At 35.2% G+C, this 18,816-nt stretch overlaps 1 protein-coding gene across 1 annotated transcript in view; it reads right to left on the reverse strand.

Moving 5' to 3' along the window:
- LOC145263113 (uracil phosphoribosyltransferase homolog) overlaps positions 1-17,172 on the reverse strand; it is a 57,225-nt gene extending 40,053 nt beyond the window's left edge. The window contains exon 1 of the mRNA XM_080120056.1: positions 16,916-17,172. Coding sequence (XP_079976182.1) covers positions 16,916-17,037 — 122 coding nt within the window. The 5' untranslated portion in view covers positions 17,038-17,172. The remainder of the gene's footprint in view (positions 1-16,915) is intronic.
- Positions 17,173-18,816: the final 1,644 nt, after the last annotated feature.

An 18,816-nucleotide genomic window follows, 5' to 3' on the forward strand; every position in this document is an offset into this window, starting at 1 on the left:
GTGTGAATCCTGTGTTTAACATGTCCCCCCCCCCAAAAAAAAATTCCGGGGGGGGGGGGTGCTCAAATCTGGTGAGCACAAACAGTACTCCATACTTCCTCTGCATCCTAACTATCTGTTTTGCAGGTGACTATCAAGATATACTCTTACATCATGATGATAGTGGGGAAGTGATCCATCCTGCTGGAAGTGCCATTCTTTATCCCTAAACATCTCTTGGGAATGTGGCATAGCGTATTCATGTAGCAAGTTGCGATAATTTAAAGAGTGTATACATTTTATTGGGACACCCTGTATATTTGTATATATGTGTATTTGATTGAAGAAAAAAACTGCTTCTTACTGCAATTGAACCAAATGTCAAATAAGAAGTTGTGGTTCAATCATTTCAAAGATTAGATAGGCTAAATCAGGAAATTATGCAATATCCCTTATCGCAACGTTAACCAGTTGAACAAGAAAATATTGGCGATTTCTGGGAATTCATAGACACATGCGATTTTTAGTCGTGTGCAAGCGACTCTATAAGTCGCTCCGGTCTGTCTGTCCGTAACACTTTTATGCTTGGCCTTTTTGGTTAAGATCAAAGGTGTGTTAATAGATGCTGTTCTTAGCTTTTAAGCTTTTCTTGGCCAAGATCAAAGTTGGGAGGACCCTACTAATCACTACTGAAATCCCCCCCCCCGCGACACAAATGAATTATTGTATTACCTTTATTGTTATCTTTTTTGTTTTTACATGCTAATAAAAAATGTTTTAAAAATTGGGTGCTAAGTAGGACGTCCCCAAGTATGAAAAGGCGAATGCAGCATTATGGTGACAGAAGATTCTAGCTAAGAGAAACTTTTGTTTAGTTCTAGAGTGACAAGGATGACCAACGACCCCCCCCCCCCTTTTGAGTTGGCCTTGTGCCTAAGTTTTTTGTTCATGTTCATTTTTTCCTGAATAAAAGATTTAATATCTCAAAATGCAGTATCTGTTCTTACTACATGCTGTACTTATTGTGATATAAAGTGGGGGATTACTCTTCTGTATTAATTTAATGTAAAATGATCACCCACTTTACAACCAGTCAGTCTCAAAGCCATTCAAGATCATTCAAGTTGTTTTTGAAAGATTCCAGTTATTTTTTAAGCATTCAAGTCATTCTTAAGTTCATTATAGTCATTCTAAGTCATTTAGTTTTTATTTAATCATTTCAGCCCATTTTAGTTTATCTTTAAGAATTTCATGTCAATCCTACATTCACGCATTCATTCATTACACGAGAACATGCGACTAATGGCTATCGGCCTTGTTAAACTTTACTAGCAGAATAAAATCTAGCATTGTCTGTGTATCAAACAAAACTGAATGAGATTTTGGAAAGGAGAAAGTATGAACCCACTCGTGAGTTAAATAGTACATTTACAATTCCATCAGCAGAGCTCTACGGACAAACTTATCTTTAGTTGACCTTTGACAACTAAATATTTTCGTTTACTATAGCCAAATAGAAAAGTTACAAAACCACATGATTTTTAGAATATGACATTCTAGTTCTGTGACGACTATGTACATCATAAAGATTTTTCTGTGTTTTTTTTTTAATAAGTGTAATTCTAAATACAAATTTTATGTTGATACTTGAAGATACAAACATTTTAATTTCTTCAGATATTTTTTTTTAAACAGCCTTTGTTAAAAAAAAAAAATAAATAAAAAAGTATATTGTTCTATTAAATTTTTATTGTTTAAATAATTTAACTTTGTTCGTTTTAGATATATAAAAAAAAGTTGAAAAGATTTTTCATTCTGTAGTGAGGTTTGGAAGGTTGTCGGTGAAAAGAAATACAATTGCCATAAGATAAGCGTTTCATTATTTCTAGTCGTCACTTAAAAAAAAAATTTTTTTTAATAATTATGCCCTCCCCTTTCCCTTCAATATATCAAAATTGAAAGAGACACAAGCAAACCAGAACAAATAAAATAAAAAATAAAGCAAGAAAGAAATAAACTGAATCACTTTTTCACTAAAAATATTTGAACATTTATAAAAAAGAAAAAGAAAAAAATACTGTTTCTTTTTCAAGGAAGGGAGAAAGATGCAATAAAATTGCAGACTGGTGCACGAATGAATATGCATTATGGTGCAATTGTGTGCATATGGAGGGTAGGAGATTCATTAAGTTGTTTGTTTTGCCGCAAGGTATGTTTGTTGAGGGGGAGATTATAATTCACAATGGCGAACTGGTTGCATATCTAGAAGTAAACTAATCCAAGAGCCAGTAAAGACTTCACAAAAAAAAAAAAAAAAAAAAAAAAAAAAAAAAAAAAATCACTAAATTTCTAGATTTTATGCCAAATTAATGCCTGAAGGATTAAGTTTCTGCATTAAAAACTAGTCTGACTATGCATCAAACATACCGTAATACTTAGTTTGCTGCACCAAAGGTCCATTCAAAATTTCAGTTAAATTAGCTAAGAGAAAGAATAGACAGAAAAAAAATATTAAAATTAGAAAACAGTGAATTACTAAGAGGTCAGTTTACAAATGGATATGCAAATTAGTTTAATAGCATTAACATATTTCATATATTAGAAAGCCGCATTTTTTTTTTTAAATATGCTTAAATATGATATTTTGATTAATGCAAATTTCATATTCATTATATTGGACACAATATAGTAATGATTTTAAACGTAAAAAAAAAAAAAAAAAAAAAAAAAAAAAAAAAAAAAAAAAAAGACTTGTGCGCCACCACTGAGAATCGAAACCAAAACTATTAGCTTACGATTTAGTTTTCCTTTGACGTTAATGCGCAAGCTATGAAGATTTCTACAAGGCTAAAAATTAGAACATGAACCAATAGCTATTACGTTATGTATGCATGTTTGTAGTGCCGTCGTTTGACCTTCACCTGGCAAATTCCATTTTTTTTTTTTTTTTTTTTTTTTAATTTTCACTGATTTTCCCGGCTAAAACCCAAATATAAAGTTTTGCACGAGTTTGAATAACTTATATGAAGTTTCATGTCTGTAGATCAAAAACTGACAGGAGTTTGGCAGGCAAAACTTTTAAACAAATACATATACACATACATTCTAGAAGCTCTGGACGTCTTGTCCTTTTCTGCACGAAACGGTTTTCTTATATTCGACCACCCATAAAAAACTGACTATCATCATAATGTAACAAGATCTATAAATCAGAGACAACGCCAAGTTGTCTTGCTGGTGATACTTCAAGAAAAACAAATTCAGAAAAAAATAGCATCTGGTTTATTGAGAATAACTGGAATAATATTACCCCTGAGGAGAATTTAATTTTCATAATTGAGAGTGACAAGAAGCGTTCTTTCAAGATATAGAAACGATGTTGGAGTAAGGAAAATAGAGATAAAGAATTTTATTGTTTAGATGACCACCCAAGGGGTCAGTGACCGTTTTCTGGTCGACCTGATTAGTTGAATAAACAAAAAAAAAAAGGGACAGAGAGAGAGAGAGAGAGAGAGAGAGAGACACACACACACACAGAAAAAAAGACAAAGCCTCAAATAGAGAGGGGGCATACAGGGATAAAGTGTTTTTTTTGCCAGAAAAAAAAAAAAAAAAAAAAAAAAAAAAAGTTTGGAGAATTTAGAAGTGGAAAGTCAAGATTTGACGAAATAGATTGGAAAAGTTAATTTGAACAATTATAATCCTGCACCGAAAAATAAGTTGGATTTTCCAAGTTTAGAGAGACCTCAAGTTTATGTTCTTACATGATATACATGTAACAACTGAATAATTATTTGTTACTAAAAAGATTGCTTTGTGATTCTTTGTTTGCCTGTGGTTGTGAAATGATTTGTTCCCAGATCGATGTTCAAGCTGTAGCCGAGAAGAGCGACGCACCTGCTTGTAAAAGCAGTCAGTCCTCATCCCCAACGTCTGACAGAAGGCGACCAGCCAAAGGATCCTTGTGGTAGGGTTACCGATCAGCCATCATGAGAGCAGAACTGCCACATGGACTTGGTTTTTTTTTTTTTTTTCTTTTACATAGACATCACCACTTATCAAGGCCCAGGGACCACTTGAGGATAAGGGTTAAAGAGTATACAGTAGTCAATTTGACAATATAGTAATTGTCAGTAATGGAAATTCAGTAAATTTGTTGACTTAAGGGGAATGGCTTATCAAGAACTTGTTTACATTGGACTTGAAGACAACCATATTGTAGTCAGCTGGAAAGTTTGTGCGCGAGTTGTGTTCGAATACAAAAACAAGCAACCAGCGAACGTCTGGCATAGATATTAGGATCCTAACCACTAGACGAAGAAAAGATGAAGACTAGACGATCAAATCACGAGTTATGAAATTTTTGCGAGCCTAAAAACTTAATTCGTAAGATGCTTGACAGTTTATAGGCTCTCAGAAACTTTTCGAAAAGTTTTGAAGATTCAAGGCCATTGGAGACTTGAAGGATTGAATTTATTTGAAAAGTTCAATTTTATTTTTATTTATTTTTAAAAGTGTGACCCCAAGTCGTCAGGAACGGGGATTACCTTTAAGGTGCGGCCCAACTCTGCTCCCGGCGATGCAGCCCATAAGGTTATATTATGGTCCCGTGAACCAGGATTGCGGCAAATACAATCCAGAGGTCATAGGGTTATAATGATACAGCAGAAACCCGGGATACAATGGTCCTAGGATATGTTTTCTTTCGGGTTACAATGTGGAATATGTTTTTCTAGCCTTTGGTTACAGATTTGCCCTGCCTTACAATGTTATTTGATTATGTACTATACTGTATTTTGTTAATTTTTAATGCCGTAACCCAGAGTTCTCTTGTAGCTGTATGAAGTTAAGCCCATTTTTGCTGGATATTTTTGTCACGTTTCCTTGCATCGGTCAAATTAGCCCCCCCCTCCGCCAGACTAAAACTGGCTTTTATTTTTCATCGTGTTCACATCCTTATCTAAGACATAATTTTATTCTCCTCTGTCTGATCAATCAATTCCCAAAAAGGATCCATTTTTTATTTTATTTTTCTCTGGGCCTCTGGTTAATGTATCGAAAGTTTTGACAAGCTTCTTGGCTTGACCATTACTCCTGATCTTAAATGGAACACGTACATCAAATCTGTTGCCAAGGCCGCTGGAAAAATGGTGGGATCTTTCTATCGATCCGGTAGATCGATCACTGCTGATGTTATTCTCTATCTATATAAGAGCCAGGTACATCCAAGGATGGAATATTGTTGCCACATCTGGGCAGGAGCTGCTAGAAAGGACTTGTCCTACCTTGATAGAGTTCAAAATAGACTTTGTAGCCTCGTAGGAGATGTCATTTTCTCTTCCTTGCAACCTCTATCTCACAGAAGAGATGTTGCGAGTTTGTCTCTGATGCATCGTTATTTTCATGGAAAGTGTTCGACTGAGCTTCAATCTATGGTCCCCCCTCGCCAAACTTTCACAAGAAACACTCGTCTAGTTGTAAACACTATCAATAATTCCCCCCACTCTTTATCTGTGCCTAAACCTAAATGTAGATTCCATGAACAAAGCTTCTTTCTTAGAACTGCACGCCTGTGGAATTGTCTTCAGTTTTCCTGCTTTCCGGCTGACTACAATATGGTAGCCTTCAAGTCTAACATAAATAAGTTCTTGATGAGCCGTTCCATATAAGTTATCAAATTTACCAAATTTTCATAACTAATGATTACTATATTGTCCAATTTCTACTGTACAGTCTTTAACCCTTATTCTTGAGTGGCCTCGATAATGTGGTGATGCCTATGTAAAAAAAAAAAAAAAGGGGGCTTAAGTTTTCTTACAAGTACTGCTTAATCAATGATCACCATGAAAACTACAAAGGAACAGATAATTAGGGCTATGACGAGAGAATATTCTTATTGTTTTGACTAGAGTACATATCAGATACAGTTAATCGAGAAGCACATCACTATCTAAAAAAACATAAGATAGTAACTGATATATACTCGAGTCAAAAATAGTCCTAGAGATAATAGATAACATTCAAAAAGCGAATAGTGCAATTCAATAGAAATCGAGACAAGGAGGAAATGGGCAAATTTAAGCATAAAAAAAAAGGGGGGGTTACAATTGTTAGCAAGGTTACAATAGCGTTAGCCAATCACGGCTCCAGCAGCGAACCCCATAGAGGTAAGGGCACAGGATCAGCTCGGCATTCTATTTCACCTTCTGAACCATTGTTTTTTCTTTTTTTTTTGTTTTTGCATCCATGTCATTTTTTCCAACCCATCCCAACTGAATATTTTGCAGAAAAGTATCACCACTAATAGAAAAATTAGTTTTGCAAAAATAGTCCCAAATATGCACCATTGACCGATTTTTGCAAGTTCTATCTATATATACGAGTTTATAGTGAGAATTTGAAGAGAAAGATGTTTGGCTTTTTGATCCTGTTTGCATAGTAAATAGCACTTGTTTACTGCTGCTTTCTACTGGCAAAAAAAGGTTTAATCATCACGTTATCAAAAAAACAACTCCAATAACTATTCACATTAAATATATGATTAAAAATGTATAATATAAGGAGTTTTCTTAGAGGCACCAAACTTTAGATTGACACCTATCGGTTATTTCAAGTTCAACTTGGTTTGGCAATTCATCATGTGGTTTGAGCAGGATGATGCTACACGCCACACAGCACGTGATCAATTGACAGAGACATTTGACGAATGAATAATTTCACCAAATTGACCCATCAACTGGACACCTCATTCATGCAATTTAACCCTATTACATTATTTCGTCGGGGATATAGAAAGTCCCATGTATACTGATAAAGCAGACACAATAAAACACTTGAAAGACCACATTCGACGCATTGCCAAAATACAGACTAACTTAATGCATAGAGTTAGTGAAAATTGGACCTCTAGATTACACCATATACTTTGCAAGCCAGGAACGGGGGGGGGGGGCTCACATGCCCAAAATTGTTTTGAAATTATAACTGCCAAAATTAATCTTTGGAATAAATCACATTAGTATAATAAAATTTGTGATTTATTTTAATCACAATTTTACCACATAAAAATAGTAAATACAAAACTCACTAAAAAATCCATTTAAGTGACTATTACACACCTATGTCACAAGTTAGTAACACAATTTGAGCCACACCCATACACCTCTTTGTAAAATCAAACTAGTTAACCTACCAAGAATATTATCAGTAGAAATAAAACCCGGAGAAATTGACAGCAGCTTTCACTTGAGGTCGGTTAAGTCGGCTTGAAGCTTTTGACCTCTACAGCTTTTGGTACAAAGTAGTTTGTAGATTGAATCATTCATCCCTGCCATTTATAATCTATATAAATATAAAGTGTGTGTGTGTATGTGTGTGCGCGCACACAATAACTCAATTTTCAGTCTACAGACTCAAAATTTGATATACAGGGTATGGAGATTTAGGAAAATCTTTGTAATCTGTTTTAGGCCAGAAATTTGGCTGTTAAGGGGATCAAACTTCAACGATTTGACCTTTGAGAACTCTACCAAACTTCTCTACCAATTTTGGGTATAAACAATTGAAATTTTAGATATAGGTTCTTTAGACATGGATCTAACTTAACTTGATTTGAGTCCAAAACAAATGTTAAGGGGGTCATAATAGGGGTCAAAGTTTAAAAATTTTTACCTCTGCGATCTACCAAATTACTCAGACAATTTCTGGTCTAAACATTGAAATTTTACATAAAGGGTATTCAAAGATGGGGAAATTTTTTTTTTTTTTTTTTTTTTTTTTTTTTTTAAATCGGTTTGGGTCGAAAACTTGAGCTACCAATATATAAATGTATGTATGAAGGTTTGCATGTCTGCCTAAAACCTTCGACAGAGGCGACGGATTTTCATAAGATCAGTATCGTTTTGAAGCTCGACCCTTCAGACGACAAATAGCGAAAAATTGGCTAAAAACATTAATTTCTTCACCCTCAACTGGGCACTTTTCTACAAAGAGGGGGGGGGTCGCTTTTTTCACTAATATTTTCGAAAGTCATCCCCTTTTTCGATTGTCTAGCCTTAATTTAAACCTAGGTCACTTCTGGTTTGGTGGTAGTCGTAACAGCAAAGACATGGTTTTTGCCCCCCCCCCCATGCAATCTGGATGCGAGGACTTTGGGAGAACTATATGCAATAAAATGGTTTTAAATTTGGAAAAAATGGAAACGTATGGAATGCTTCAGACTACTTTTGAACCATTTTGCATAAATCAAGCATCAGTTTTTAAGTGGCATAAGAAATTCAAGGAAGGCAGAGTCTGTGAGGGATGAGATAAGAGTAAGGAATTCAGAAAACCAAAGTTGATTGGCCAAATAAAGAATTTCATGTCTACAGAGACAATAAGTGAACAGTTTGATGTCAGTATGGGAACTGTACACAGTTAGTCGCAAAGAACTGAAAATGCAAGAGATTTGTATGAAGTTTGTCCCAAGGGTGCTAAGAGAAGATCAGACCATTTGACAGATGGGCATCAAGACAGCTCCTCACCCTCTCTATAGCCCAAACCTTGTTCCCTGTGATTTTTGGTTATTCCCTAAGTTCAGAGAAAACCTTAAAGGCTGTCGTTATGAGACGATGGAGGAGATGAAAAGTTGCGATGAGGGTCATTGATATGCTTACACTAGAGGACTTCCATGGGGCTTTCCATAAGTTGTTGGAACAATACAGTGTATTGCAGCTGGAGGAGATTACTTTGAAGGGGATTAGAGTTTTTTGTGCAACTATTGATAAAAGTGCCCATACGAAAAAAGTCTGGAAACTTATTGAAAGCACCTCATGTTTGTAATTACTAGAATCGATCCAGGAATAAAATGTATTTGTTTTTTGTTTAACAAGCAAAAATGAACCAATATGGAAACAGCTCATTTGAATCATTCCGACTACTGTTCAAGTGTAATTTTAACGCAGTTTCAGACAATGTAATCTCCGACTATTATGTTGTTAGTCTACCGGAAAACACTAGAAAATAAAATAATGAGCATTATATAACGGTCGATTATTACGAAAAATTAGAACATCAGAAAAAAATGTAATCGAAACGAAGTAAATATTTACAGTTGAAACATTTGCATTTAATCATTTTTAGGAATGTAACTTAATGGATGAATGTCATTCTGATTCGTATGTTTTTCACAAAGAATGTATTGGGCAGTTTTAGGAATTTTGGACAAAAAATATAAAATAAAAAAAAAAAAAAAAAAAAGAAAGAAAATGGATAAATACATTCTGTAGAAACAGGTGATGCATTTTGATGCAATATAGAGAATGACGTTGGAAAAGGAAGCGAGTTTTCGATTACACGTGAAAAGTAGAGTTAGATTTGGCAGTCTGTAACAGCTGTGTAGTAGAGACAGACGATGGCAGTCATGGGAGCACTGGACTGTAATTGAATATAAATACATGTAGTTATGAAGGAAACGGCATGCCACCTCAAAACCAACACCTCGTAACAATACAAATATAAAACAACTTGGTTGTTTGAGTTTTTTCATGAGACATGGCTACGTCAGAACAGACGAAAATACTTGTGATTCAAGGTATGTCGTTCCTTTGTCCTACACAAATGTAAAAGATGTTTATCTGTCCTATTTGTAAACTTGAGTATATCTACACATACAGATACCTATTATACATACACATCAACATGAGAAACATTTACACACCAGATCATAACATATCGGAAGACGTCACTTTTTTTTCTTACACATGGGAGGCACCACTTATCAAGGCCTGGAGGCCACTCGAGGATAAGGGTTATTGCGTGTACAGTAATCAATGGGATAATATCGCAGTAATCATTAGTAATGGAGATTTGATAAAGTGTCTTACTTAAGGGGGCAGTTTATCAGGAATTTGTTCATGTTGGACTTGAGGACATCCAAGTTGTAGTCAGGTGGGAAACAGACAAACAGAAGAGAGTTCCACAGGCGTGCCCTTCTATTGGAAAATGCCACACGAATTAAATAGACGATGCGTCAACAAGATAAAGAGACTCGTTATTAGGGCTGTGACAACAATATTCTTTTCATTGTTTTGACACGTATATATATCTCCAGAATATATATATGTAGTTTAATTCATTTCGTTCATTCCATCCGGCATGCTTTAAATCGAACTGTAACATCCACAATGCTTGCTTGCTTCATATATATATATATATATATATATATATATATATATATATATATATATCTCCGTTAATACCTTATGTTTTTATATAAACTGATGCAGTTCTGTTGACTAACTGTGTCATATACTCGAGAGGCAAAAGAATATGCTGTTGTCATAGCCCTAATCATTATACATCTCTACATAACCTTTATCCATTCATCACAAGTCCTTGCAAAGCGCAAGAACCTGTGACATAAAATACTTGGTAAAATTCAATCGTGAGGTCGTAAATACAGAATCAATAGCAGCATAATTTCAAGGATTTATTCTGCCTCTTTTCCTTCATTAAATGATTTGTCAAATAATATTGGGAGATCATTCATTGACATACCTACCTAGATGATAATTGTCTATGGCTACACATTGAAGAGTACTGATCAAGATCTTGCTGAATCATTTTGGCCTTTGAGCATATGGTGCTGTGAGGGGATGGGATTTGCTTGTTACCTAACATACTTCTAGAAACATCCTGCTCTTTCACGAACAATGCTCGGATAACTGCTTCGTCGCAGTTAAAGTGAATGGCTCGATTTGAAGACTTATTTTGATAAGTCTAAGGACAGACTTTCAATCCAGATATAAAATGAAGTATTGTCATTGAAATATTTGGATCATTCTACTGCTCCAGATGCAATCCTTCACAATATACAAGAATCCAATGCATCTAAAAGAACTACTGCATGTGGGGAGACACTGCAGAAAGTCTTTTCCGTCTTGACAGAGCAGAAAATCTGAAATCTATCGGAGAAGATTTTCTTTCTTTCCAAGAACTCCCACCCCCCACAGAAGAGATGATGCTAGTTAATCGTTACTTCCATAGATGCTTGATCAAGCTCCAATTTTTAAAATCCTTTCTTGCAAGAACTTTTATTGCTATCACAAAAGACTCGTTTCTCCTACATGCCTAGTGAAAACTGGAAAATTTCCATGGACAGCTTATTTGCAAGAGCTTTCCACCTGTGCAACACATTACTACGGGACAGATTTTCTGCCGATTAAAACCATCTTGAAATAGAGTGTCAGCAATTGTTATGGATCATCTGTTAGTACTCCCATAGTACTCTTCATCTTTTCCCATTAACCACTTACCCATGCTCATCTTTTCTTTGAGAAGTGACAAAATAGTTTAATATCACAAGTAAAACACTCATAATTCGATTACTTAAACACTTGCCAAGGTCACCAGAAAAATGGTTGCATCATTTTATCGCTCCAGAAGGTATCTCACTCCAGACGCAATCCCCTACCTGTTCAAGAACCAGATATATCGTAAAATGCAATACCGTTGCCACATCTGGGGTGGTGGGGAAGAGCAGAGCTACTCACAACACCTTATTCTACCTTAAGGGTTCAAAACTCTTCGAAACTTAAGTGATGGCATTTTCTATTCTCTGCAACCTCTTTCCCCACAGAAGAGATGTTGTAAGCCTGTCTGGTCTATCGTTATTTTCATGGCAAGTGCTAATCTTAGCTTCAATCAAAAAGGGGGTCACTTTTTGCCTCAACATTTTTACAAGTCATATGCTTAGCAATCTTAATGTACGATTAATAAAGTGTTATTTCGACCTGTCATAAGACGCCGAGGCCGTGACAGTGCCTTAGCCTTTTTTTCACCTTTTCCTCTTTCGCATTACTGTGGCTAAATTTTTTTTTTTTTTTTGCAGTCGTACAGGTACTTGCTATTTTTGTTTTGATGCATTTTCTTTTTTAGAGCTGAGAGTTACTTTATATCTTTGGTATAACACCTCTCTCCACCCGGGCAACACAGAGTAGCCCCGCTAATTCTTTGATAAAGAACACTTTTTTCCAACCCATCTAAGCAGCAGGAAGCCTTCTGAAATGCAGCCGATGCTCCCAGTCAACCTATCCAAGTCCAACAACCAAAGGATCTCAGGAGTTCAAACAGCTCTTTTCAGGGCTGCCACAAACCACTTGTATACAACTTACTGCCTGCGTTCCAAGACTACCCTTCTGCTCATTCCAGACGCCACTGACGTCCAGCAACCAGTTTCCAACGACTGATATTGTTTCATTTGGACTTATCGTGAATATACAAAATCCATTCCTACAAATTTACCATTTTCGTTTTCCTACTAAAAACATGATATCCGTCGTCTTAAAACAAATATCAGCTATCTTCGTTATCCTTTTTGCCTTTGTGTCTCAGGAGTCACATCTTCCGCTTGGTGTGGATTGTGAACCCACGTATCTTGCTTTTTTTTGCCATTCCTTCCGCATCAGGGCAAGTTGGTTGATGGACACCCGACTTTTGAGATGTCCAATCAAAAACATCTGCCTTTTACCTTCTAACATACCCTCAAATCATAACCGACAGGCCAGTGGTTGATGAGTTTGACTGGGTCAAAAGGTTAAGGCCTTTACTTTTATCAAATAGAGGGGGGGGGGTAGAGAAGTAGTTTGACAGAGTGGATATATGCATTTTTTTTTTAAATGAAACATGTGATTTTGAAACTCAATGCGATTGGCTAGTTATTTTGTTCGTGATACAATCAAAGTCATATAAAACTATGGTGTAAAAACTGCCTACCTTGTTAGTTATACGGTTGATTGGCACTTTCCTACCCCTCGACCTGCTGCAACACTCACCATAATCAAATTCTACCCACTTATCCCTTATCCTCGAATGGCGTCTGGGCCTCGATAAGTTGTGATTTCTTTGTAAAAAAAAAAAAAAAAAGGAAAGCCAAAAATTTCCACCAGGAACGATCACCAAGCTGTTGTCTCACCGACTACCTTACACTCATATCCTGGAGTGGCCTTCGAGTCTTGTTAACTTCCTTGCGTAAAAAAAAAATCGTTTTGCATTTTTGGCTTAAAGGGTACAAAAAAAACTTATGTAACACGATGTTCATATAGGGGAGGTTAATCTAGCGTGCTCTGCGAGTACTTCGTGGAAAAATACTTTTCGAAATTTCTACCCCAATCCAATCTTACGCCGCTAATCCCTTAAAAAAAAAAAAAAAAAAAAAAATGGTCTTTTGAAGAAAAAATTTGGGACGCTGAACACGTACGCAGGCTTAAGAGAATTAAACAACATTCATTCATAAGTGTTATTGCTACTATCAATTTTATCACCGCCCCCCCTCCTCCAGATAATTTGGGATTCAAGTTTGAAAAATGTTTTGTTGGTTCAAACACCTGTCATTTTGTCACAATTGAAGTCAAATATGATAAAAGTACCGAATAGATTGTACTTGAAAAAAAAAAATTAACTGAACCACGACCAAACGCCAGGTCGTGGCTGAACACGTGTTTAAAAAAACAAGACTTGACATTGTTTTGTCATGAGACCACATCTATTGAAATATGCCATGCAACAAGATTTTAAGAAATGTAGACTAAAGAGCAGAGGACAATTTTTATTTTTGCTAGGTGAAAATATTCAAAATTAAATGTCAGTCTTGTCTATAAAATTTGGATTCGAAATTTCTGGTGTAAGAAAAATATAGCAGTCAGCAATTAAAAACTTGATATTAGTACTACTTGCATAATGCGGACAGTGCTATTTTTTTTTTTTTTTTTTTTTATTATCAAAGTTAAGTTTAATATTGATAGCACCTTTAAGGAAACAAACAGGTGACTCGAAGTCTAAAAGGTGTCAAAATGCTATTTTTCTAAATAAAGAAATCAATATTTCATATTTTTTGTAATACTTAAAAAAAAAAAAAAAAAAAAAAAAAAAGCGAAACCTGCGATTTATTTTATGAAAAAAAAAAAAAAAAAAAAGAATCTGAATCGGTTTGCTTCGCCCTTTATTAAACTTGAACACAAAAAAAACAAAAACGCCACATCTTAAAAAGGGGGTCCTACAGAACATAAGCACAGTCCGTATTCTCCACAAGTACTGAAATTAGATTTAAAATCAACCTATATTTATACAAAAAGTGTATTTATCATCCCCCCCCCCCCGACGGCTCAAAGATAAGAGTCAGGTTAACTTTTTTTTTTTTTTTTTTAGGATTTAAGATTATATTTTTATTTATTTTAATATATAAAAATAGATAATTGGATTTGTAGTTATAGAATTTACGTATATACGTGGAAAGAAAAAGATACGAGTCGACGAACACTAATGATCGATTCTCTAGTTTCCCTGCGAGGACGAAGTTGGACAAAAAGGTCGGTTTTTAATGTAGGAAAACGAAACGGTCACTTTTCAATTATAAATCCCTTTTCACTAATTTTTAGGACGGAATCCGCGAGATCGACACTTCGCATCATTTAATCTTAAAATTACCGTAAAATTTGGTCATTAAATAAACCAAATTGTTTGAAAAAACAATTTTGTTCAAGTAATTTTGTTAATTTATTAATAAAGTTAATACCAGATTAAATGACTGCATTAAATGCTTCCAAATTTCTTTCAAGAGTCACAAGTAATTTATTCTTTTTTAGCCACATGTTAAGATTGAAAATGGCCGACTTGTTTACAAAAAAATAAAAAAAAACAAATACAATTGCAAATTACTTAAGACCTCTATCCAATCATGGCTGACAGAACGAGAGCATGCTACTCCCGCGACGAAAATAAAAGGTTTCGTTTTAAATTTCAGAGTCCGAGAAGATACTTCTACACTTTATCGCCAAAACTGGAGACGCCATTTTATTTCGCGCACTTGCTGTCAAAATCCAAGGGAGAAATCAGTATTTTAAACTATGGCCGAAGCATGAAATAAACACAAATAAATAAACTGGAGAACGATTGCTTCCATTAAGAAGCAATTAATCTAAAATTAAATGAAAACTTTGCCGTTTTCATTAAATAAATCGAAACATTTCCAATTAAACAATTATGGATATATTCTTTCACTTTTTTTTCATAATTCTTTCCGGAAGTTTATCTAGTTTAATTGTTATTTCTAACTTCGGCCATAGTTTAAAATACTGATTTCTCCCTGATTCTAATCGACAGGTGCTCGAAATAAAATGGCGTCTCTAGTTTCGGCGATAAAGTGTAGAAGCACCGAAGGTTACATCGACCGTTGTGAAAAATGGTACTTAGATAACAGTAGTTCAATGAACCCAAATACATTTTCCAAGGGTCTTTACTTAAAAAAAAAAAAAAATGTTGCAAGACACCTCCAGTCTTCGAGAATATTGGCTTTACAAAAAAAAAGGGGGAGGGGGATCCATTTTATTTTTTTATTAAGATGCGATTATAATTTTTTGAAGACAAACTATGTTCGGGGTGGGGTGGGGGCGGGGGAGAGAGATCACATGTGTCAGTGATCACGGATGAATCGAACTGAAAGTGATCGAAGAAAACTTAAGTTTCACAGGAGGTTAAAAACTACTTTCATCTATCAATTTAATAAGATTGTAAAAACTTGAAATCCCATCTAAAAACAGCACAGTTCGTATTCGGCATATGCATCAATTTTTCAAACTAAAATCTTTTTAGACAAGGGATAAGTCTTTACAAAATTTCGACCAATAAAGAAAGTCGGAGATTACATCAACCGAAACGATGAGAATAGTCAAAATAAAAATCCATAAGCAGTAAATCAGGTTCAATAGGATTAATCACCTAAATCTGATGTGGGTTTTAAGTTGTATTTTTGGCGGATCTGAACGAGAACACTGACCCATACCGTCCATCGGACACTAATATAAAGGAAAGGGTGTTCTCGTCCAATCAATAACAAACCACTGGTGGGGTGGGGGGAGTCGTTCTTAAGATGGGGAAAGGGATTGGGGGTATTTGTTCCGAAAGCGGTTCAGGTCCGTTGTGTTTTTTTTTTTGTTTTTTTTGTTTTTTTTATAAAGTAAAACTTTAGAATTTTATTAACGAGTCAGTATTTGTTAGGGCATGTTTTACAGAAAAAAAAAAAAAAAAAAAAAAAAAAAAAAAAAAAAAAAAAAAAATATGTAGCATTCAAATGCTACCAAAGGCAACTCTTCTACCGACCTAGAAGAGGTTTGTGTTTTAACTTATTTTAAGATTTAAATCGTTTCTTTTTTTTTTTATATTTGCTTAAATAGTAAAATAACGTCTACGTTACTAGAAACAAATGTTCACAGAATCTGATACTTATGGAAAATACGGACCATGCTGAAATAACGTTATTTAAAAGCCCATTAATACGGATCAGGGGGGGGGGGTATTCTGTACTTTCACCTAACGATTTACTAAAGAGATCCCGTAGTTATGCTAAATATAACAGTTTCTGTTCCGGTTTATTCAACGTAAACCGATACTGTAAAAAAAAAAAAAAAAAAAAACTCAATCATATAAAAAATAAATAATAGCACGCTGCTCCTTACTACAGAATTTTATTAATATAAAAATATATAAGCGACATTTCAACGACTTTATACTACAATTGAACTTAAGAAAATTAGTCTTTAACAATAAAGACTGCCTTTTAATTTAAAGGCAACAAATTATGCTCCCTCCCGAGAAAAAAAAAGACGAAACTGAAGCAAAACCACTTTGTTAGAACAAAAAAAAAAAAAAAAAAAAAAAAAAAGAAACGATAATTCACTAAATCCACGATTATAATAAAATTGAAAAACAGGAAACAAAAATAGATTTTACGAATCGTGAAAAAAAAAAAAAAAAAAAAAAAAAAAAAAAAAAATTAATGAAGTGTATTTCCGCGGCGTGTCGATTGCGCCGAAGAATAATTGCCAGTCTCCACGCTGTCATTAATGGGTTGAAGAAAAAAGTGAGTGAGATAAAGATTACTTTTGTTTTAATAATTGCTTACTTGTCGCGTAAATATGTCTGTAATTCTTTGACGTTATTTGAACTTTTCAATATAACAAGTTGCGATCCAAAATCCTCTTCTTTTGCAACGTATGGAGCGATTTGTATGACATCGGGTTCCATATTTTTTTTTTTTTTTTTTTTTTGTTATTAAACTACTTCTTTTGTGTTTTCTGCGATTTGTTTGTTTAGAAGAAGCGAGAGTTTATATAGGTTTGTACACCGTACCACGTGACGAGACCATCCACGTTTTTCAACGACCGCTTCACGCCATAAGATGCGGAATCTCACGCGCAAAGAAATAGTTCGCATTTTATTCAGCGTCACTAGAGAAACATCGCTATAAAGATTTAAATAAGATTCCAATTTTTATTTTATGCATTTTTTTTTCGTCCAGAGTAGAGAATGATGCTCTTTTTGGTCGCAGGAGGACATCTTCACAGGCATTATTTCCTCCTTATGAAGCGGGAAGTTATTGCCGGTTGCCTGAGACACTTCACTTCACTGGTCCGTGGTGGTTCGGTACAAGGTACTTTTATAACTTCCTAGGGTGCCCCCCTTGGCAGATTGAAGTGAGAAGGTCACTGAAAAAAGTAATAAGATCATTATATTTATTTTTTTTTTTTTTAACTATTAATCACAAGGTAAATTGTTCATATTTACTTGCCTTCCCACGAGGGCTGAGTTAGACACGGTTTTAAATGTGGGTAAAATCCAGCTCCTCAAATAGGGGCACTCTGGATAGTAACAAAAATAAAAATTGTCTCTGTCATGAAGGATTTCTCCTCCACTGACCGAAGACAGAAACGGTGAAGTGACAAGTGTAGTATCAGAACAGATACTACACTTTGTTACTAGCCAAAAGGCGAACGTTAGGGCTACTATTTGCGATCATGTCTACACGAACCTTATTAGGGATTTCAGCAGTGAGATGTTTGTTCGCATTACATTTACATTTCTGTGTGTTGATACAGTCAGTGAAGCAGGAAACAGGAGGGAATTCCAAAGTCTAGCAGTTTGAGGGAAGAAACTATTAGTAGAAAGCTTTCTGGCATTCAAGGACCTCTACAGTAAATGGGTGGAATTTTGCTGCTTGTTGGGTTAATCGAGAGGGTACCAGTAGTATGAGTTCATTCCATTAACGTACTTGTTATGCTGTTTGCAGAATCTCTGTATGTGTCCCACCTTGCAACAACAGTAACACCTAATTACCTGCTTGTCTCTCTCCTTCTCTCTAGTTTTAAATACTAGTCACTTGCTCTTTTTTTTTTACATAGGCATCACGACTTATCAAGGCCGAGAGGCCACCCGAGGATAAGGGTTAAGAGTGTATAGTAGTCAATTGGACAATATAGTAATTGTTAGTAATGGAAATTCGGTAAATTTGTTAACTTAAGTGGAACGGCTCATCAAGAACTTGTTTACATTAGACTTGAAGACAACCATATTGTAGTCAGCTGGAAAGCAAACGGAAGACAGTTCTACACGCGTGCAGTTCTAAGAAAGAAACTTTGTTCAAGGAATCTACGTTTAGATTTAGGCACAGAAAGAGTGGGGGAAATTATTGATAGTGTTTTCAGCTAGATGAGTGTTTCTCGTGAAAGTTTGGTGAGGAGTGACCATAGATTGGAGCTCAGACGAGCACTTGCCATGAAAATAACGAAAAAGCAGAGACAGACTTGCAACATCTCTTCTGTGAGAAAGAGGCTGCAGGGAAGAGAATAGGGCATCCCCCACTACGCTACAAAGTCTATTTTGAACTTTATCAAAGCAAGATAAGTCCTTTCTAGCAGATCCTGCCCAGATATGGAAACTACTCAATCCTTTGACGTACCTGGCTCTTATATAGGTAGAAAATGGCATCAGCAGTGAGATATCTACTGGATCGATAGAAGAACTCTC

Source organism: Euprymna scolopes, chromosome 38, assembly GCF_053919585.1.
Source record: "Euprymna scolopes isolate OS-2025 chromosome 38, ASM5391958v1, whole genome shotgun sequence".
Classification (NCBI taxonomy): Eukaryota; Metazoa; Mollusca; class Cephalopoda; order Sepiida; family Sepiolidae; genus Euprymna; species Euprymna scolopes.